This window comes from Epinephelus moara, chromosome 13 (genome assembly GCF_006386435.1).
Source record: "Epinephelus moara isolate mb chromosome 13, YSFRI_EMoa_1.0, whole genome shotgun sequence".
Classification (NCBI taxonomy): Eukaryota; Metazoa; Chordata; class Actinopteri; order Perciformes; family Serranidae; genus Epinephelus; species Epinephelus moara.
The window spans coordinates 278,278-299,509 of NC_065518.1; the positions used below are offsets into that span (position 1 = coordinate 278,278).

Genomic DNA, 21,232 nt, shown 5'->3' on the forward strand with positions numbered 1-21,232 from the left:
ATAAATACAACTGAGTATCATCCGCATAACAATGGAAATTTATAGAGTGATTTCTAATGATGTTACCTAAAGGAAGCATACCTGGTGACATTCCTTCATGTTTTTCTCCCAAAACATGTTCAGATGCATCTGGATTACAGCATCTTCTGTGCAAGCAGCCATACAGGAACTTATCCTAAATATATGCAGTGTAAAATTTACAAAATTATTTTGGGAAATCAGGAATTATCTGATTGAGTACGTAAACAAGACTAAAAATGTGCCTGTGCACTCAGTGTAGTAACTTTAGCTACCTGACAGTCTTTGTTACTCTAACACAAGCTGCTCAGCGGAAAGATTTGAGATTAAATACTCTGAACTTGTCTTTACTTTGGCCAAGAATATTGTTTGTCATCACTCACACCTCAGCTGTCATTAGTTGCCTCTATGCTTCCTGTTCAAGACAGGAATTTTGCAGTATTCGCTGTTCTTTACAAAAGGTACGATCGTGTAATGGGTGGACAGAGTTGTCTCGCCTTAAAGCTGGCAGCGGAGGTAGAAACAGCGCCAAATGAACGTCTGTGTAAAAGGGACAGAGGATGAGCTCAGCCACCTCAGCGACTGTGCGTAACGCTTATCGCTGTTAGTGTTTATAAAGCGCTGCGGATGTGTATGTTATATCTCACACTAGAGGGCGCTCTGGTTGTGTCACATGTCGTGCCGTCACACCTCTTTAGCCTCCAGTATGGCAGCATGCTATTCATGTTTCCAGGAGACACACCCTTTTTTCTTTTATAACACTACCTTGTCAACAGAAAGAACATGTTGATGATGACCTGATAATGCTTTACCGTCAAGCCACAGTGTTCAAAACATATTTTCACTGGCGGCCTCTATTTTCTCACGTCTGCACAGATGTCTCTCACATGACGAGATCTAATTTTGTTCATAGTCTCGATGTGTAAGAAGGAAAACATTAAAACTCTTCAGAAAGAAAGAGAATAAGAGAAGAAATATTAAATTTATACACTTGCTTATTTGATCATTTATGGATTAAATCTCATTTAAAAATGTTCTTTTTAGATTGTGAAAAATATATAATTAGATATATTACAGAATGTTGACTATAAATGAAGTTATTCTTAAATGTATTGATTTCTGTTTTGGTAAAATGTGAGAGACTAGAAGGGGCAGCAGCTGAGTTCAGAGGTATGAGAGTGATCACTAAACTCGTTTTAGTGGTGGATGACTCTGAAGCTTTCTATAGGGCAGGTGACTCCCTGCTGAATGTTAGCACTCAAATGACCACCTGTGGGTCCTGGGGACTCACTACACTGACCACCTGTGGGTCCTGGGGACTCACTACACTGACCACCTGTGGGTCCTGGGGACTCACTACACTGACCACCTGTGGGTCCTGGGGACTCACTACACTGACCACCTGTGGGTCCTGGGGACTCACTACACTGACCACCTGTGGGTCCTGGGGACTCACTACACTGACCACCTGTGGGTCCTGGGGACTCACTACACTGACCACCTGTGGGTCCTGGGGACTCACTACACTGACCACCTGTGGGTCCTGGGGACTCACTACACTGACCACCTGTGGGTCCTGGGGACTCACTACACTGACCACCTGTGGGTCCTGGGGACTCACTACACTGACCACCTGTGGGTCCTGGGGACTCACTACACTGACCACCTGTGGGTCCTGGGGACTCACTACACTGACCACCTGTGGGTCCTGGGGACTCACTACACTGACCACCTGTGGGTCCTGGGGACTCACTACACTGACCACCTGTGGGTCCTGGGGACTCACTACACTGACCACCTGTGGGTCCTGGGGACTCACTACACTGACCACCTGTGGGTCCTGGGGACTCACTACTGTACACTGACCACCTGTGGGTCCTGGGGACTCACTACTGTACACTGACCACCTGTGGGTCCTGGGTCCTGGGGACTCACTACACTGACCACCTGTGGGTCCTGGGGACTTACCACACTGACCACCTGTGGGTCCTGGGGACTCACCACACTGACCACCTGTGGGTCCTGGGGACTCACTACCTTGACAGCCTACAAACATCAGTGGTGTGTTATGACCTATTGATCGTAGGCCGAATAAATTTCAATTTAAACTGATAATTCAGCAACAACCAACTTGTTGTTGATTAACATTTCCTTTGTACATGCTGCAACAAAAGGTGTTCAAGCCATGTGAGCAAATTTAAAATTTAAAAATGGATCTGTGTCACTTCAGAGTTTTAACTGTTGAACTTTGAACTTGAAAGAGCTGTGACATGATACTTAGGCTCACCAGGGTAATATTAGATGCTAACAACAAAGCACAGAGATTTTACTTCCACGATAGCTGTAGCAGTAAAATATTTAATTTAAATGCTGCTGTTTTTTTATTTCCCTAACAAAGAATATATGTTTCTGGTTCGCAGCAGGATCTGTGTTTGGCCCCAAAGATTCACCAGCGAGTGTCGTCGGAGGCCTGTCCACGCCCAACCATCATGACCCATGGAACCGTCTACATGGCGGTCAGTCTGGGTTCCCTCCCGGCCCCAGCTGGGCGAAGGGGCCAGACAAGCGGGATGAGAGGGATCGAGCGAAGGACGTGGAGAGGAGAGACGTCCCTCACATCAAGGATGAAAAGGACAGGTATGGTGTTCAGCTGATTTTAATACTGGAATCGATTTGATTTAATTAAGATGCTGTGGTATTAGTCTGCAGTTAATAACCACGTTACCCTGGGCAGTGCTGTGATCACAATCTGACAGTGAGACAGGGACCTGTCAGCTCACAAAAACAAATCCACACTAAAACAAAATACAAAATGTCAACAATTCTGTCATGTCTACAACCCTTTACTGATATGTGACAGTGTTTACATCTGCATTGCTGCAGGTTACACATACACATTTTTTATGTGTCTGAAAATTAATTTGTTGCTTGTAAATTAGATGAGATCATAGCTACAGTAGGTCATTACAGGAATGCCCACAAAAAGTCACATTCTTTTACACCAAGGGGGAAAACCAAGCATTTGCTACATGCTGAAAAGTTTCTCTGCATCTCAAATGAACTTAAAATCAGTGTTTCCCTTGTTTTTGTGTCTCAGTGACTAATGGGAACAACCTCTTTTGATATTGGCCCAGTGTTGACTCAGACAGTAGTGTCTAGTCTGCAGTGTGACATGTTCACACCGTCAGTTTACATCCACTAAAATAACTTGTTTTTGCTACTGACAGGCTCAGATTATTGTCATAAGTTTAGAAATGACAAGATTATCAGAATGATCCCTACAGAGATAGACCTTTTTGTTAAAGAGTAGGATTCTTTTCATCAACCAGCCACAAAATTGCTATCGTCAAACCCGCCAGACTCCATTTAAATAAACAGTTATTTTATCATCGTTATTCACACCTCATTCAGAGTCAACAGAGACAAAATAAAACTCACAGAAACCGTCTTGGTTCATCTTTCCACTGTTCCAGTCATCACCAAATCTGATGTTGTTGAAATTAACCCTTATTTCAACCAGTTAGGTGAAGTGAAAACATGCTGCCTCTAAACACACTAAAATTACTGATTATTTGAATAGAGCCTGGTGATTTCAGGGTAACGGTGAGTAACTGTCACCAGTCATGTATGGAATTCACTAAAACATGGTAGTCTATTCCACAGTAGCATTTATAGCTGTAGGGCATTGATATTAAGGAAACTTTAATGAGATCTATTTTCTACATTTTATTTATTTGTATATTTTTTATTTCCTCCTTTTTAATATAGGATTTAATTGATTGTGACAAAGCTTATGAACCATTCAATAAAATGCTAATTACAAAAATAGGTGTTACTGCTGCCAGTTAAAGCTTCTGTTATAAATCCATCTGTTATATACTGTTTATGTTTTTATAATTTACATCTAAAACCATGTAGTTAAAGTGATACACATGAGGATTGGTGTGAACACTTCCCACTGTCTAACTGTTGTTGTGCACGTTATGTTTTGCAGAGACAACATGCTGTATGGCCGACAACCTGTGAGAATGTCTCCAGTTGCCCCTCCCTTCAAACCCCGCAGTAGCACCCCAGTGTCCCACATTAATGGCCACAGCAGCGCCCTGGGGGGGAGCGGTGGGCCTATTGAGGACCTGACACGCAGCTTGAACAGAGACAGAGACCGTGAGCGAGACAGAGACGGGGATAAGAGGCCGCTGCCAACAGTGTCTTCACGGGGGCCTCCTCTTGGCTCTTCATCTTTAGTAGCAGATAGAGACAGACCACGGTCTTCCTCATCTTCTGTGCTCACTACTCCCCCGCCCTCCAACCGCTCAGCCCCGTCCCCAATGGACCTTTACCCCCGCCCGATGGCCCCAACAGCACATAGCCTCCACAACGAACCCTCACACTCCCAAAGAGACGGTAACCTCCCTTCTTCCTCCGCAGCTTCTGCCTCAGTCACTTCTTTGTCTCAGGCCAAGAAGTCTGACCGGACCACAACACCTGTCTCCAAACCTCCGCTGCTTCTCCCTCCAGTCAAAGTCAAAGAGGAGCGGAAGGAGGAGCCGGAGCATATCCCCATCACTCTGCCTCCCCCAGCGCCCAACCACAGCTTTGACCGCCCCAACAGCCATCCACACCACCCTCGTTCTGGTACCCCTTCCTCTTCCTCTCTATCGCTCACTCCCACTCCTGGTGTTCCCCTCATGCCACCCACTCCAAATCCTTCTTCTCACCTTTCCCTGCTGGACCGCTCCAGGGCCATTGAAGCGTATCTGGGGAGCACAGGCGCTGCGGGTTTGGTAATGGGCCCAGGAGGAGACCGTTTCCACCACGGCCCAGGCCAAGGACCATCACAGGGTCCACACAGCTTCACGTGGGACCCCTGGAGGGAGCTGGCAGCGCAGCAGCAACATCAGCATCGTAGAGAAGCTTTGGCACTTCGCTCAGACCCTCACCTAGCCCTGCGATCCGATCCACATTTGGCCCGACTGCTCCAGCATCAGCGCCTTCTGGAGGCAGAGAGGGTTGCGGCTGTAGCAGCTGCGGCCGCAGCAGCCAACCCTCACCACCCTCCGACATCTACCTCTTCTGCCTCCACCTCTGCTGTCCGCCAGGAGTTCGGCCTAATGGCCCCTCACTTTGACCGCCCTCCTCACCTCGGACCCCCAGGAGGAGGACTGATAGATGAGGAGCAGCGGGCCCAGATCCTGAGGGAAGACTTTGAGCGGGCTCGCTACTTTGGGATGCACCCACACATCCCCACTGGCCCTCACCTCTCGAGCCCCTCTCATGCTGCTACTGCCGCTCACCTGGAGCAGCTCCACCCTGGCCTTCTCTCCCACTCGCTCCCCCACGGAGCCTCTCCTGCTTCCCAGCACCACGCTGGCCTCTTCGCCCGTCTCGGCCATCTAAACCCCCACCACGTGCCCAACGGCATCCTGGCAAAGACCCCTGCAGGCTTGGTGGGAGCTCTGGCGGTGGGGGCACCGCCTCCCCTCATTCCGTCCATCACCAGCCGGTCGTCCACACCTCCCCGTAGACTTGGAGGGCCAGGTGAGCTGACACTGTACAGCTCCCACAAAGACGGAGAGTCCAGATAGTACAGGGACTACACTGGAGGAGATTAAGGGAAATGTCAGGATCACTGTGCTGCTCTCAACCTGCCCCCTATTCCTCTTGCAGACTACTAAACCCTGCCCTCCCAGTCACACAACCAAACCAGCTCCAGCCCCCTCCCCCAGGAAGGGTAACCATGACTGGCTGGAGGTGATGGTAGGGAGGGAAATGCAAGACTCATCAGTGTGACTTGGAATATGCGCAATGGTTCTATCAGTGCAATTTAAAGGTACATGGTTTCTGTGCATCCTTGGTGTATTTTTATTTTATACTGGCTGTTGGTTATTACAGTGGTGGATTTGGAAAGCTGTAGGAAGAGGACAGCTCTTCTTTCATTGGTCAGGTGAATTATGATCCATGCTCTTCAGCAAGCCTTTTTCCGGGTGGATTGGAAATGACTTCCAGAGGGATGTACACTGTGAAATCACGTCAAGGGTTCATCCTCAGCTTGGTTAACTCATGGGATATTATTATAAAGCCTTCCTCTACATGAATCAACCCTGATTAGGTGTATGAGGGTTATTTTAGAGATACAGTGGTAAAGTGGTGCTTTCTGTTCTGTCTTTGTGTCTTCTTGTCATTGTGGAAAGACAGATTATTGATGAGATCATTCTAATGAAGATCCGTAAGCATCGCACCTCAGTTTCCTGCTTTACCCCAAAAATTGAACCCCTCAGCTTCACTCATAATGAGATTCAACCTTTTTCTTTGGCTATTATTGTTTTTGTTTTCAAAGGATGAATGGCGAAATGAACTGTGCTACACTGTGTGAGTGAACACAGAACTTTAGAGCTTCCTGTAACTGTTTCCCACTCTCCTCTTGACTATATGAGCAGGACCAGATTATAGTAGTCTAGAGAAATTGCCTTTGTAATTATTATTCTTAACATTAATTATCTTCTATAATAATAAATATATTCACTGTTATGTTATTTGTCTTTGTTTCGGGTATCAACCAGTACTCTCTCCCCAGGTAGTAATCTGTTTCAGAAGACAAAGCATAAAGGCTCGCGTCACAGGAAACTGTTTTGATGCTTGTGAACATTAAGCCGTCTCCATCGCAGCCTCCGGCCTCGTCACGGATCTCATCTACGACTTTATTATGCTGAGAGGGAGGTTTGCCTGTGTGTCATTGGTTGTGTGTTATATCCATTTGGGACTATGGGAGCCTTGTACATTGAACTGTCGAGTTGTTTCATCAATAAAAATAAGTTATATACATGGATAAGTGGGACATCTGCTGAAGAACTGAAAAAAAAATATATAAGGACTTGTGTCACAAGACAAGTAAACAGTGGGTATCCTGAGAGGGAAAAGACTGGGTCGATTATTTTAATATGACCATTTTATACCTTTCAAACCCCTCCCCTAGAGACCACAAAGATTAATTATTAAATGAATTGTTGTTTACTCTGGCGTGTGGCTCTTTTGTTCTTTTAACACCAGGAAAGCAACTGTCATTTTTGTTGCTGATTTACCTGCCAGTTATTTTCTTGATGTATTGGACAACAGTGAAAAATACCCAGGCTGACACATCAGAGAAGACAAAGCACATATTTATGTTTTAGTTGTGAATTTCTGGCCTTTTTATTCAAAGAGATGAATAATTTTCTGTCTGTTGACCAACTGTTTCAGTTTTATATCAGCCAAACTACTTCTTCACAGAGTGACAGATTATCGCTGACACGAGAATTTCCCATCCATTTATCTGTTACACAAACAGACCAAAGGAAATTCTGAAGCACCTGTCATATTAATAATCCTGTGTTTAAAGCAGAGCAGGGAAGCACTTCACTTTTCTCCAGGCTTTATCTAAAGTAAGATCATCGTGCCTCAGATGTCCAGGTCCCTCCATCATAAATGTATTCCCAATAACAAACATTATATATCATAACATGTAGCCAGAAGCAAAATGTGACCAAGTACATTTTATCAAGGACTTTACTTTATTTGCATGTCACTTCACACTTGTACCCCACTTCATTTTAAAGGGAAATATTGTACCTTGTAGTCCACCACATTAACCTGACAGCTTTGGTTATTTTACACATTCAGATTGTTGCACACGTAACGTGACAAGCTCATAAAATCTGTTTTGTCATGAATGAAACTACAGCTGAAATGATTTGTTGATTCCTCAACTACTTCTTCACAGATGTAAAGATTTGCAGCTTCTTTTAATAACTGTAATAATATTAAATATACTTTGAATAATATTAAGGTTTCAACAAATTAAAGTGTCACTTCTGGTCATTGTGATGGCATCTCCCACTGTTTACAATATCTTTTAAAAACTAAAATCAATGGAGAAAATAATCTGATTAATTAATGATGAAACTTATAGTTAATTAACAACAGTGAAAACCTGCTTTCACATTAATGCACAAGTAATAATAATCTTTATTATATTAAACAGTATAAAAGTCACAGGAGACATTTTTCTGTATTGAGTACTTTTAATATTTTAAGTACATTTCCTGATTATAAGGTAAGAAACTAAAACTTGACATATATATATATATATATATATATATATATATATATATATGTATATCCTGAGGGAAGGTGATGTGCAACAGCTGCAAATAGAGTCAAAGATAATAATAATAATAATAATAATGTGCAAATCCAAAACACATATAATCAATGCCAAAATTGGTTTAAAAGTAACATTTCAATGCAAGACATTTAAACTTGTGTTTTTTGTGTCGCCTAGTACTTTTACCTTTAAGTTCATTTCCTGTTTATACTTGAATACCATTGCATAAGTTATTATTTCAGTGCAACACTGTAATATTATTGGGTTCAGAACTGGGTTCTGGCCTTTTATAGTTTACCATTGTAATATATGGGAGAGTTAACACACAGTCTCCTCAGTAACCCACCTCTGCTCACCACTGCTCATTAGTTTTTACTTTAATTAGTTTTCTGATACTTACATGCTTTTAAAGGTAATATTTCTGATGCAGGACTCAGGCCTCCTTGCAGCAGAGTATTATCTGGTATTAGTACTTTAAACACTTCAAACAGCCCACATTTGTAATGATACTGATATCCTTCGGTCAGAAACATTTTCAGTGCAGGCTTTTACTTGTAACAGAGTATTTTTACAGTGTGGTATTTGTACTTTGACTTCAGTAGAGGACCTGAATACTTCATCACCATCTGTTTGTCACCGTAAAGATCAAACTCTATTATATTTATATTACATCTCTATATTATTACAGACAAAGTGTCACTGCTGCTACTGTCACTTTCACTCTCCATATGTTCTTGTGTAGTTTTTACACCATTCATTTTTAAGCCTTTCTTGAAAAATATACCTAGTGTTAATTCTTATTTGACTTTATCTCTCTCTCTCTATATATATATATGTGTGTGTGTGTGTGTGTGTGTGTGTGTGCTGCTTCAACAGCAGAGTGTCTCCTCTGGGGCTCAATAAGGTTTATTATGTTGTTACAACTGAACATAATGATCTAAATGTGTCATATTATAGTCGCCTCATGTCAGTTGTGTTAATATAAGTCTATCGATTATAAAGTCTGGTGTTAATAAACCGATCAAACTACAATAAGTCCGGAGTCTCGCCTCTGACAACAAACTACAATCAGAGACACCAAAATTTCAAGTGGCGCGCTTGACGGTATCTCGCGAGATTTCCCCGAGTTGTGTACTTTGTCAGCAGCAGCGGTCCTCCACCATTTCGCTGCGTAAAGTCTCCTCCCCGCGACCGCTACATTCTGCGCCGAAACCCAGTCTCTCCCGGTCCGTATTTTAACTTCTTCCCACAGACCTAGTGGTACCTCGTTGGGTACCGGGAGACAGTTTGGATTACTGGCATCACGGATTGAGTGCGATTTTACGCGGATGACGACTCCTTCAACGAGAATTTAGTAAAAGAAAATTGGTCGGAAATTTCAGGTAGGTGGGAACTTAAGATGGCGGCCTTGGAGAGGGGAGGGGGGCAAGGAGGAAGTAATGGGGGGATTGAAGGGGGGGCTCGGACTAACGAAAGAACACAGTCAGACTGCATTTGACTTGGTCGTGTTTTTGTGAACATACTGCGTGAAAATCTTGTGACACTACGTTCAAATCGAGACCGGACACCGGAATAAAAACACACAACGCCGAATAATTCCCAATTTAAGCAGCGCTCAGGTAAACTGGTCACCGTTGAACAACTACTTCCTTTCCGTCGATTGTAAAGAGCCAGCCGTGGGACCGTTTGGGTCCCCCTAAATCCCCCGTATAATCATTGCAAAATTTATATGGAACTTTTATAACATTGATCCTTCGCTCTTTTTTATATCTGGTCAGTCAGTGACACGTATTAGTGCTGAAAACGGAATAATTTTAACGTATTTATTTTCATGGAAACAAGATTTGACCCCACGCAATGACGTCACGAGCGATTGTCCCCCTCTCTATAGTGCATGATGCACAAGCGCGTTTTAATGCGACTTTTCAGATGTTTTTTTGTCTCACAGCGAAGTAACTTCGTGAAATGTGTCGGCACAAACGGGCTTGTTTCAGGGCTGGAGCATTACATAACTGCGGGCGGGGATGGGGCGCCTGCGCATCAAAATGAACGCACCCTTTACTAAACTCTTGTACCTTGCTAGTTAGTTAGCAGCCTTTCCTTTTTTAGTGCCACCCAAGCAAGTGTTATTGTGAAGAGCTAACGTTAGCCAGCTAACCACACCAGCCAGACCGGTCGCGTTTAGGCGTTAACGTGTAACCAGCGCAATGTGTGGCTTTAGTGCAGATCACGATCCAAAGCTGGTGGTTTTATTAACACTCACACAGCTTTCATCTCATGCACGCGGCCAACACACACAGACACCTCCTGAATAAAGGTGCAGTTTGTCGAGGTAGATAATCATCTACAAGTTCACGTAGCTACAACTGACCACAGTGAATTACAGCCACATTTACGATAAATGAATGAATGAGTGGAGGCCCGCGCGCTCGGTCACCCGGCTTTTAGCATGAGAGCGCGTGCTGCAGATTCCCTAACATCTTGCTGTGGGCGACTGCAGCAAATGCAACTTGGAGCTAGCTAACAGAGCTAGCTAACGGAGCTAGCTAACGGAGCTGCTCGGTTAGTGCTGCTTCACTGAGTCTTTCTGTTCCTGCTGCAAGATGCCCTGAAACACAGCCGTGTATGTGCTCCTAGCAGCTGGCTAGCCTCAGCTATCTGAGTGCTGCTGCTGCTCTCGTGACGAGACATGTTGCTCATCGTCCCACACATTGAGATTCTTGTGTTTACCAAATGTCTGATGGAATTAATTCTAGCATTGGCTCCTTTATTGCAAAACTCTACAGCCATGATGTTGTGTGGCTAGCATAGGGTCATCCCTGTGTTCCCAGTGTCCCATGTTCCCAGTGTCCAGTGTTCCCAGTGTCCAGTGTTCCCAGTGTCCCGTGCCTCATGACAGAAACTAACATTTTATGAGCTTTGCAGTTCACATAGTAAAAGAACTAAGGGATGTCAAGTTCACAATCTGTTCACCAACTGTGGAGATATGAATGTCTGAAGTCAAGAAAACTGTCCCACAAATTTAAGGGTGCCGATTTCAGAGTGTAACATCAGATGGCTGTAAGTCAGTCAGTGTGTGATATCAGCGTGTTGAACCAGGGAGACATACATTGAACATTTGACCTCGGGAAAGAACATTGCTGAGAAGATAAAACCCTTTGAAACGTCTTCTTAATGAATCATTTTCAGAGGATATTGAGCCGGGGAACACAGGACCCTGGGAGCACAGATATGCTCCTGCACTACATCAGAGTTTTTAATGGTAACGTGGAGATTTGCAGTTGCTCGATTGGTTGAAATAATGAAGTTAACATTCGTCTGTATCTCTGCCTCCTCAGAATATGTGGAGGGGACCCTAATTTCAGCATCCTGGAAGTAGAAAGCACAGAAGATCTGTGTCTCACACCACAGACAGGTGAGAAGTTGTTGCTTTGCTCACACATTTGATGATGGACTTTTCTTTTGTCTGAGATTTTGATCGTGGAAAATAATGTTTGAATGTAGATGTGTGTTTTGCCTAAAGGAGAATACACTGTCCTGTACTTGAATTTAAAAGGCAATAACACAGCAGCAGCAGCAGTAGCACAGATTTCATTTGTGCTGAGTTGTTTTTTTTCTGTTCCCTGTTCTGTTTCAGCCTTTACTTTGTCCAGACACTTTTGTTAACAGCCTGTATCACCCACAGGTGCAGTGTGTAGCCGGGGCAGCACAGAGGAAGGAAGCTCTGGGGAGGAGGCGGTGCGGCAGCGTGCCTCTCCGGCTGTGGATGTGCTGGGTGGCAACCCCCAGGCTGCACAGAATGTGGCTGGGGAGTCACCTCGGCATGCCCCGCAGCCGGTCGCAGCTGCCTCCCGCCCAGTCCCTCCGTTCACCAATCCGTCCACTGTGCCACTGCAGGAGAGCAACGACTCAGCATTCCTCGGCATGGAGAACGCCCCTCAGACCAACTTGCCTGAGACTCTCCCGATCAGCGGCAACTCCAAGGACAGCATCTCAGAACAAGTCCCTGCTGAGGAGAGCACTGTCAGACTTTCGAGGTCCTTGCAAACATCCCTCAGTGAGGACTGTAGTTCCTCCGCTGAGATGCAAAGGCTTCCAGCTTCCCTTTGTCCCCCTCTCGCCACAGATATACAGATTGACAGCACAGTGCAGGAGTTGCAATACGGGTCACAAACTGATAACGAGAAAAGCCACTCAATTAGCCAGACAAACCAGATTCAGCCACCTAGAGAAGGTGCTGGACTTGTGGTTATTACGGGGACAAAGGAGAAACAGTCTGTCACATTGGAATATAAACCAGAGACTGGAACAAACATGGAACTTGGTGGAAAAGAGCACACAGGCGGAAATATTCTCCCTCAACCCCAGTCTCAAATCTGTTTCACGGCCTCATCTCCATCTATCCCACAATCAAGTGTTAAAGTCCAAGACACCACAGAACACGGGGTTACGGAGCAGCCTGATGGGGACCCACTTGTCCACGCAAATCAAAGCAGCCATATACCTCCGCCAGGGCAGGCAGGTGGCCGCCAGGACTCAAAATCGTCTCCGCTCCCTTTACCCTCACCTGTCGACAGTGAGATTAAACAAACTGACCTGTCAAAAACACAACCGAAAATCATCAGAGAGATCTCAAATGATGCCAGAGAAACACAGAAACAAAATTCTTTGGAAGCAGTTGAGATGTTTGAGCACGTTAAAGAGCTTGTTGACACTTCTCACAAAGAAACACAACCTCCCTCTGCTGAAATACTTGAGACCCCAAAGGCAAGAGAACCGATTCCTGGATCATACACTTCTCCCGGGAAAGGAAGCTCAGTGTCCGGCAACATCCAGAGGGGCTGCCATCCACTGGAAGGAGAGCAGGTGGAGAGAAGCATGAGGGAAGAACAAACTTACCCCTCCTCATCCGACTTAACAATGGTGCCAGAGTGCTCCTCCACACAGGAGAGTTCCTCCAAACCCTCTGTTGCACCGCCTCTGTTTGACACAGGCCTGGTTGTCTCACTGCAGGCGGAGCAGGTTGCTGAAGCAGAAACATCTCATCCTTCCGAGCAAGTCCCCACAACAGAGACGCCACTCACTGCTGAGCTTGTGCATTCAGCCGAAGCTCAAGAAATTGTTGTTGTCAGAGAGGAGGCTCATATCAGTGGGGACTGGTCTAACATGCACCTGAATCAGAGTTACCTCCTGCAGCGAGAAGACGGCAGCGTCTGTGAAGCTGCCATTGTTAACGAGCTGAGCTCTGAACTCTCTACTGGGGAACCAAAGCTGTATGAGAGTGTTGAGGCAGATATTGAGTTAGACTCACAACCCGTGGAAGTGTACGAGTTTTGCACCCTGGTTGAGGAGGTTGCTGAGGAAACAGTCTGTGCCAGCAGTAGCGCACAGATACCTCACTCTCCAGGATATGAGGTGAACTTATTCAACGCATTACTGGAGCACTCTGAGGAGGACCTTGAACCATCTATTCACACAATTAATGAAAGTGGCACTGTCATTATTTCCCAGCAGCCCTTGCCTTCGTTGCCTGATGCAAATCAAATACAGGCGAACAGTAATTCCCATAATTTGTCCATACAAAACACAAGGGTAGCAGCTGTCGGGCAGCATTTGGTATTAGATGCTAACCAAGCTGTTGAAGTGGCTAACTCAAGTGAGGTTTGTTTAGTTGAAGTAGCTGCTGTTACATCTGACTCATTCGCTGTTGAACAGACGGGCACCAGTCCACAAATCGTGACATCTTGCACACAGGTCAATGCAGCCCTCTTGGACCAAACAGAGGTGAGTGATTCTCCTGTAATTCAAATGATTCCCCAAAAACAGAAAGCAGAGGCAGCAACTGGTGCACTCTCTTTCATATCCCCGGTGGTTACTGGTGAGGATGTACCTGTTGCTGTTTCACTACATGTTCAGCCCTCTCTAAATCAGACTGTTGTAAGTGCCACAAAGCGTGAGGCCTATGTTTCTTCACTCGAAGGGACCAAAGACACCCCTGCTTTGACAGAGACTCCATCACAGAGTGTCCAGAATGTTGCTGTGCCCGCAGGAACCAAACCAGAGGCTCTCTGCACCACTCACTCCTCTGGTGTTATAAATCCAAAGCTGCTCCTTCTTAAACAGGGAGAAACTCCTCTCCTGATACACCCACCCCCCCTTTTGGCACAGGTGTCCAAGCAGCAGAGTGCAGCCAGCAATCTGGCCAATGCCCACACCTCTTTGTCTGAGGAGTGCCTTCCCCAAACTGTCTCGGACTCTTTATGTGCGCCTGTGGCTCCTAGCGGCCATAAAGATCAGACGCAATGCTCTGTCAATAAAACTTCAGTGTCAGCAGCCCTGCCTGTCAAGGTACAGCAGCCCATTATGAGCAGTAACTCGCTTCAACTTGGCCAGACTGCATCTGTCACCCCCACAACCTCAACAAGCAAATCTGACAAAGAGGCCTTAACTGTTACTAAAACTTCAAGCAAAGCAAATCCTGCGTCCCAGGATGTTGTCACCCCGACAGAAGCTACGACGCCTAACGCCCTTTACATGCTCTCAGCATCCGTTGAAAGAGACGGTGCAGTCATGGCACCAAGCAGTCTGGATGACCCTGCCAGCCAACCGGACTCGCTCTATGTTGAGGAGGAGGGTGACGACATGGAGCAGGACGAACCAACTGAGGACACTGAGGCTCAGGAGCCCACTTCAGGACAGGTCAGCAGTCCAGAGGAAGTCAGTGATGAAGAACCTGATGAAGACAAAACAGAAAGTGAGATGATCGCCCACAGCTCACCACATAAGGTATTGTCATCAAAAATCATCTACATATATATATATATATATTAAATCTGTTTTATGTGAGACTTAGAAAGTTGCAGAGGAATGACAGTTGTGGATGAAGAGGCAAGCGAGGCAACAGATCTGAACATTTGGGAAGTAACTCTAAACAACATGAAACACTCAAGTAGAGCTGAGCTGAATATTTTGAAGCGTCATTCATTACTGAGACATTCAAATTCTAAATCAACATTCAGATGCTGCACATTTTACATGTCTATTCGTTCTGTTTAAAGGTCCAGTGTGTCAGATTTAGGGGGTTTAGTGGCATCAAGTGGTGACGACTGCAGATTGCAACCAGCTGAAACTGCTCCACGTTAGAGTTCCTTCAGTGTTGATTGTTCAGGAGGTTTTTAGTGGGAGCTGCATTATCCGCAGAGCTTTGTTTTCCTCCCCAACACAAACAGACCGTGTGATTAAAACACTATGTTAACACTAAATAAAGCAGTTTCACGTGCTGTGCGGCCTGTTGGAGACGGCCGTTAGCCTTTGACAACTTAAAACTCAGATGCTCAGGAGGTTTTTACCAGGAGCCGAATTATCTCCAGGGGTCCCTTGCTCTCCCGAACAAACAGATCCAGTGATTTAAACTGGTAAAAACACTGAAAAAAGCAGTTTCAATTTTAAAAAGATAAATGTTTTCTTTTGCTCTTCTCCTGGAGGGGCTGTGACCTGAATGTCTCTGTCTAGAGTCAGTGTTTGGTTTGTCCGTTCTGGGCTACTGTAGAAACATGGCAGTGCAACATGGTGATCTCTGTAGACAGGACCTGCTCCCTGTGTAGATATATCTTTATAGATATATATCGGCTCATTTTAAGGTAATATAAACAACATGATTAGACACTAAAGAAAACATACTTATTGTATCATATTCATTTCTGTCAGTATATCCCCCTAAATCCTGCACGCTGGATCTTTTAACCTGGTATTTCTACATTTTGAGACGTGTATTCCAAACATTTCTAATAAAAAGTCAAAAAGTCAAAATTTATTTAAAAAAAGATGGACATCATCATTTCCAAAAATCACAATATTTTGCTACAGTCCATGTTAGCCTCTCATGAACCTCACAAAGGCGGGCACTTTGTCATCGTGGTGGTCTAGCAGCGATCTAAGAGCGCCATAACATCAATTCATTTAATTAAAAACAACACTTAACTCATTTCATCTGTTGATTCACTGTGTTCAAATTGAGGACGTTGTTCGAGGATTTTTCACTTATTTTTGGGTGATGTCTTCATAAAATATGAAAACAGACATTTGAAGATTGATTTAAAAACCTGTAAAAAGAGAACAGGACATTCTGTTCAGGCCGACATTGAAGCTCTGGGCCTCATCATAATACTAAATGCTTTGTCCTTGAACGCCAAGGTAAAGCAGTTGTGTCAGACTCCAACGAAATGAGGGCACAGCTGAAGTGAAAACAATGTTGATAAATGCCAAAACTATCTGGACATCTGGTACATCGTGACGAGGAGGGAGCAAAATGTGTTCTCTTGCTGTTCCTTTGTTTGTCGTGTTTTTACCTTCTAATGTGAACGATCTATTAAGTGCCGCACTGAAGTTAAAGTCAGGTCGCACTGTGCAGTCTGAGGAACAAGTTTTTACGACGTAACTCAGTCTCTTAGGCTGTGGAGATGTGCCACACTCTGTAGTTGTGATGAATTTGGGGTAAATATTGGTTTTATTTAAAGATGCTTATTGCAATTTGTAATGCATAAATATTTTCAGTTTGTGCATCAGAGAAAATAGATTTAGAGGAGAGGAAAAATACACAAAAATACAAACATGATAATGAGACATTAACTTAAATATAGTGTGTGACAGCTGTCAATCACCACGGACAAAGATTTTAACTTGGCTGAAAACATATGTTGTCACACTGTGATGTCATAATGCTTCTGTAATTCATCTGAGGTACGCTGGCATGTCTTTACTGTCCAAGTGCACATCCCTCTGCATGTAGTCCATGTTGATGTCACTCGTGTGTTTCTATTATTTAGTGATTTATTTCTCTTAAGTTGGCCGCATGCTAAGCCATGTGTGTTTTCCAGCATGGACAGAGCAGGACAGACAGAAAGGCACTGTTCCTAAAGGTAAGTGGTGGCTGTCAGACACCCACATAGTTTCCCTTTCACCGGGATGTTCACGAGCACTTCCTAGTCAGGAGCTGTCACTGCTAATGACGGGGGGCATTTTGACTTAAAGTGGAAACAGACAACACGGTTCACATGTAGTGTTATTGTTGGCGCTGCTACCCAAAAAACCACCACATCGCTTTCTGTTTTCCTCCGAGCCGAGCAACGACCACCAGACACGCTCACTTTGGTTGTTCCATCGCCACCATTTCCACTGCTGGGGATAGTAACTGCAAATAACTTACACTGATCCTTTTTGGTAACCGCTGATAGCTACCAGTCGCTGCCGGGGAAAACAGAAGCGCTATCCTCTTCCTGTTTTGGTTGTGCACTAGTTGACACACTTTCTTTGTGCCGTAAATGGAGCCTGGGGAGATTTTACCCAGTGGCAGACAGGATTACAAAGTGAAAGCAAGGCTTATAGGGAATTCATCTGAACACAGACGGTGTCATCATTCTGTAGCCATTACATTGTGCAGTTAACATTTACTTGATAATGAAAAGTTTACCTCTTCCACTCACAGGGACGCCTGCATCCTTGACTGACATTAGTGTGTTTCAGACGCTGTAGCAGGCTGAGTTTTGAAGAGTGAAGATCCTGACTGGATCATATGAAACTAAGGAAATCCAGGCGGACCGGCCGCGTCATGCTAGCTTGTTGGGAAGGGAGCTAAAGAACAGTCTAGGTGTAGGCTAGATTTTGGTAAAGGCCAAACTGGCATGGCTGTCCCTTGACCTCTCACCTCAAGACATGTGAATCTATGGGTGCCCATGAGTCTCCCCTTTACAGACGGGCCAACTTTACTCTGATCCCATGCAGTTTTTGTATGCAGTGCATATTTGTTTTCTTTTCAATTGTATTTGAACATGTTTGCACACTGGGGCCCCTAAACAGTCTTAGAACTGCACAACTTGGATATGAGTGGAAACCGAGGCTCTTGGGTATTCAGTGAGTCCAGTTTCGTCCATGTGTGATGATGTTAGCTCCTATTAGCAGCCATTTTATTGTATTGATTGACATCACTGTATAAAATGACCTATTGTGACCTCTAGGATAATCACAGCCTCGTGAAACTTTACAGCCACAAACTAGAGACCTGGAGCATTCAGTTTAACAGCTTAAAAAACTTGTCTTTTTCCACTTTAAAAAGACGTTCCTTTGACGTCTGCTGTGTTGTGATTGTAATCCTGCATGAGACCAATGCTGACAGAAAGTCACTGATGGCTAGTTCATAATTCTGGAGTCTTGTGTAAACGCTTGCTCTAACCTCATTCATGCATGTAGCTTTTATCTTAGTGAATCTTACTGCTCTCACCTCGCTACGCTCATGTTTCAAATAAGGTCCTCTTCATCTTCTTCCTTGACCCTCAGGTACGCCAGTGGATAGCAGACAGGGTCACTGCAAACTCCTCCCCTGTCTCACCCTCCACCTCGTCGTCTTACCCCGGCCCCTCACCCACCAGTGATTGGTCCACTCCACGACGGGAGAAGTCCTCGCCTCTCCGGGGTCCTCATGGGAAGTTTGTTTCTCCTTCCTCTGTTGGCGGCTACAGTTCCTCCTCTTCCCCACCGGATCAGGCCACCCCTCAGCGACCCCGTGGAGAGCGTCACACAGACATGGCAGAGCTGGCTAAACATGTGAGTGTGACTGAAGACACAGTGTATAAAAAGTGACTGTAGGAAGGCAGCCGCCTGAGCGAAGAAGAACTAACGATGTTCAGTGAATCAGAAAATATGATATTTTTAATATTCCACAGGTGGTTTGAGGTGTGTGTGTGTGTGTGTGTGTGTGTGTGTGTGTGTGTGTGTGTGTGTGTGTGTGTGTGTGTGTGTGTGTGACACGTCACGCCACCTGTCAGCGCCTCTCACTCTTTGACTACATCCTCAGTTTACTGAGAATAATTGTGAGTTCAGAGATTATTTGCTTCGTGCCTGAAGGCTTGAATATGGCATTTGGGGAGTCCAAATTTAAGACAGCTTTTAATTGAGACTTGAAGCATCCTGGAGCAGGACCTTAAAGTATCCGGACTCCACTGCACTCACAGATTCTCAGACTTTGCAGGTGCATTCAAGGGAAATCTGCAAGTGTCCAGATTCACAAGTTATCCAGTCCACAAGGGGCCTTAAGTTGACTTTCTTCAGACTTCCAGAGAGAGCGTTCAGGGTGCAGACTTCACCAGACTGCGCTGATTGAATCACTGTGTTGTAGCTTTTCCAACTGCTGACTGAAAAAACAAATGGAACTTAATATGAACGTGATTGTTACTCCAGTCATGTCGATCAGAAGTAATACTCGCCCACATCATGATAAAGAAATAGAAGACATAATCAAAATGCATTTTATTATGGCAGCCTGCTCTATACAAGCCGTGCAGTGTGATGTCAAATAAATAGACTAACCACCATGACGTCAACAACAACAATCTGTTCTGAGTAAACAACTGGCAATAGATTTGTAGAGTTGTGGAGAAATGTAAGATCTGCTTGTCATTTTGAGCCATAACTGTAAAATTTAAACATAAAGTTAAACACAGTGGTCTGACCCACCTGACGTTTCTGCCGTACTTATTCTGTGAACTGTGTTGCTTTGCGAGCAACTTAAACCAAAATCACCACTTTTTTTAGGTGGGACACTTTTCACGTGGCTATAAACTAACCGATTGAGGTGGTGTTTGCTCGGTGCCGTTTCTTTTGATGTGTGTGATGTGGGGAGTTTCTGTAAACAAACATTGTGATTCAGTCTAAGAGCTGAGAAAAATGGCCGAAAAACAACCAAAGAAGGTCCTTCAATGGAAGTTAAACCCAGTTTATTCAGTCATACTCTGATCCTTGTGTACAAACATTTCTGCATTTGAAAGTGAGTAAACTATAAGTTGAAAGAAATTGCATATATTATTTTGTCCACGCACAAAAAGCAAGGAGAACAACAATTACACGTGCTGCAACAATTACAGCACACTCTACTGTATCTACACACAGCGCCCTCTCACAAATGAAACTAGATGAATGAATGAAAGTACACAAATGGCAGGTCTTGCCTCCTGTGGAACACTGCGGCTCGCGTGCTACATGAACACTTAATTTGCGGTAAGTTGTAAATGATTATTTTTTGTGCTGGTGCCAGACGTGTTCACATACACGTACCAGTGGCATCTCTGTGGTCATCATTGAAGCAAACAACCTTCTGACCTGGTTTTCTGTGTGGCAGACGCACACCTGCACAGCTGCACACTTGCACTGCTGCACACCTGCACAGTATCAGAATGAGCCAGCATCTCACTTTCTATACCTACAACACCGGAAGCTTAGGTCACCACACTTATTAAATTAATGTGCTACTTTAATTACATAATTCTGTCATTACAAAAGATTGAAAAAGAAAATAACGGTCTTTTAACAATTAGATAGTTGTCGTTCGAATGTTTCCACAGCGACGAGTGAAGCAGACTTGAGGTCTGTGTATCAGCCTCTGTTAGAGCCTTACAGTCTCTCGCCATCGCAGTCTTGACGTGATGATGGTGAACATGTCACAGTACGAATGACTGAAGTCTGCAAGTCCTCAAAAACACTTATAACAATACCCTTTGATTAAGATTAATCCTCATTAGGGTCAGATGAAACTTTGGACTCATTTTCTTTATCAACAGCTGCCCATGTTAACGATCTGTAATCAGTTAATTATTATTTTATATCTACCTTTAAATAATTCAAGAGAGATAAAGGCAATTAAAATGATGGGAGGAGCCTAAACTCAACCCAACCTGGACCTTTGACTTAAATGTTTTTACTTCACCTGTGCCCAGCTGGATTCTAGCGGAGAGCTGTGCAGTGCATAATCAACATAAAGACACTGCCGCTCTCACTCCAGCTGTGCGCCTGCAGTCCAGACGGGTGCTGATCCTTACAATCTTATGATTTGATTCAGAATTGATTTTCTATTCAAACTGATCCATGACTCAATAAATAGAAAGGGGGGCAGTATTTTTAGGCTGTTAGTCCAGTTCACTGAGTGCTGAACCGTTCACTCGTCTCTTTAGTCCGCAGAGAAGAAGAAGAGAAACTCTGTGAGTGAGTGAACTGCATCAGATTGAGACATGTATTAATGCTATATAT

At 44.5% G+C, this 21,232-nt stretch overlaps 3 protein-coding genes across 9 annotated transcripts in view; 2 read left to right on the plus strand and 1 right to left on the minus strand.

The window, feature by feature from the left end:
• Window positions 1-2,429, minus strand: part of LOC126399398 (uncharacterized) — a 6,502-nt gene extending 4,073 nt beyond the window's left edge. Inside the window, exon 1 of the mRNA XM_050059300.1 lies at window positions 82-2,429. Coding sequence (XP_049915257.1) covers window positions 1,277-2,074 — 798 coding nt within the window. The 5' untranslated portion in view covers window positions 2,075-2,429 and the 3' untranslated portion in view covers window positions 82-1,276. The remainder of the gene's footprint in view (window positions 1-81) is intronic.
• The window catches only part of fbrs (fibrosin), a 25,661-nt gene extending 18,632 nt beyond the window's left edge, over window positions 1-7,029 (plus strand). For 5 of the 6 annotated variants that reach the window (XM_050059294.1, XM_050059297.1, XM_050059296.1 and 2 more), the window contains 2 exons: window positions 2,439-2,655; window positions 4,013-7,029. In XM_050059294.1, coding sequence (XP_049915251.1) covers window positions 2,439-2,655; window positions 4,013-5,603 — 1,808 coding nt within the window. In that variant the 3' untranslated portion in view covers window positions 5,604-7,029. The remainder of the gene's footprint in view (window positions 1-2,438; window positions 2,656-4,012) is intronic. The other variant, XM_050059295.1, reaches the window with a different exon arrangement.
• A 2,284-nt stretch (window positions 7,030-9,313) lies between these two features.
• Window positions 9,314-21,232, plus strand: part of srcap (Snf2-related CREBBP activator protein) — a 40,441-nt gene continuing 28,522 nt past the window's right edge. Inside the window, exons 1-4 of one of the 2 annotated variants that reach the window (XM_050059899.1) lie at window positions 9,314-9,540; window positions 11,497-11,573; window positions 11,844-14,944; window positions 18,491-18,757. In XM_050059899.1, coding sequence (XP_049915856.1) covers window positions 12,083-14,944; window positions 18,491-18,757 — 3,129 coding nt within the window. In that variant the 5' untranslated portion in view covers window positions 9,314-9,540; window positions 11,497-11,573; window positions 11,844-12,082. Of the gene's footprint in view, window positions 9,541-9,635; window positions 9,778-11,496; window positions 11,574-11,843; window positions 14,945-18,490; window positions 18,758-21,232 lie in introns of those variants that run through there. The other variant, XM_050059901.1, reaches the window with a different exon arrangement.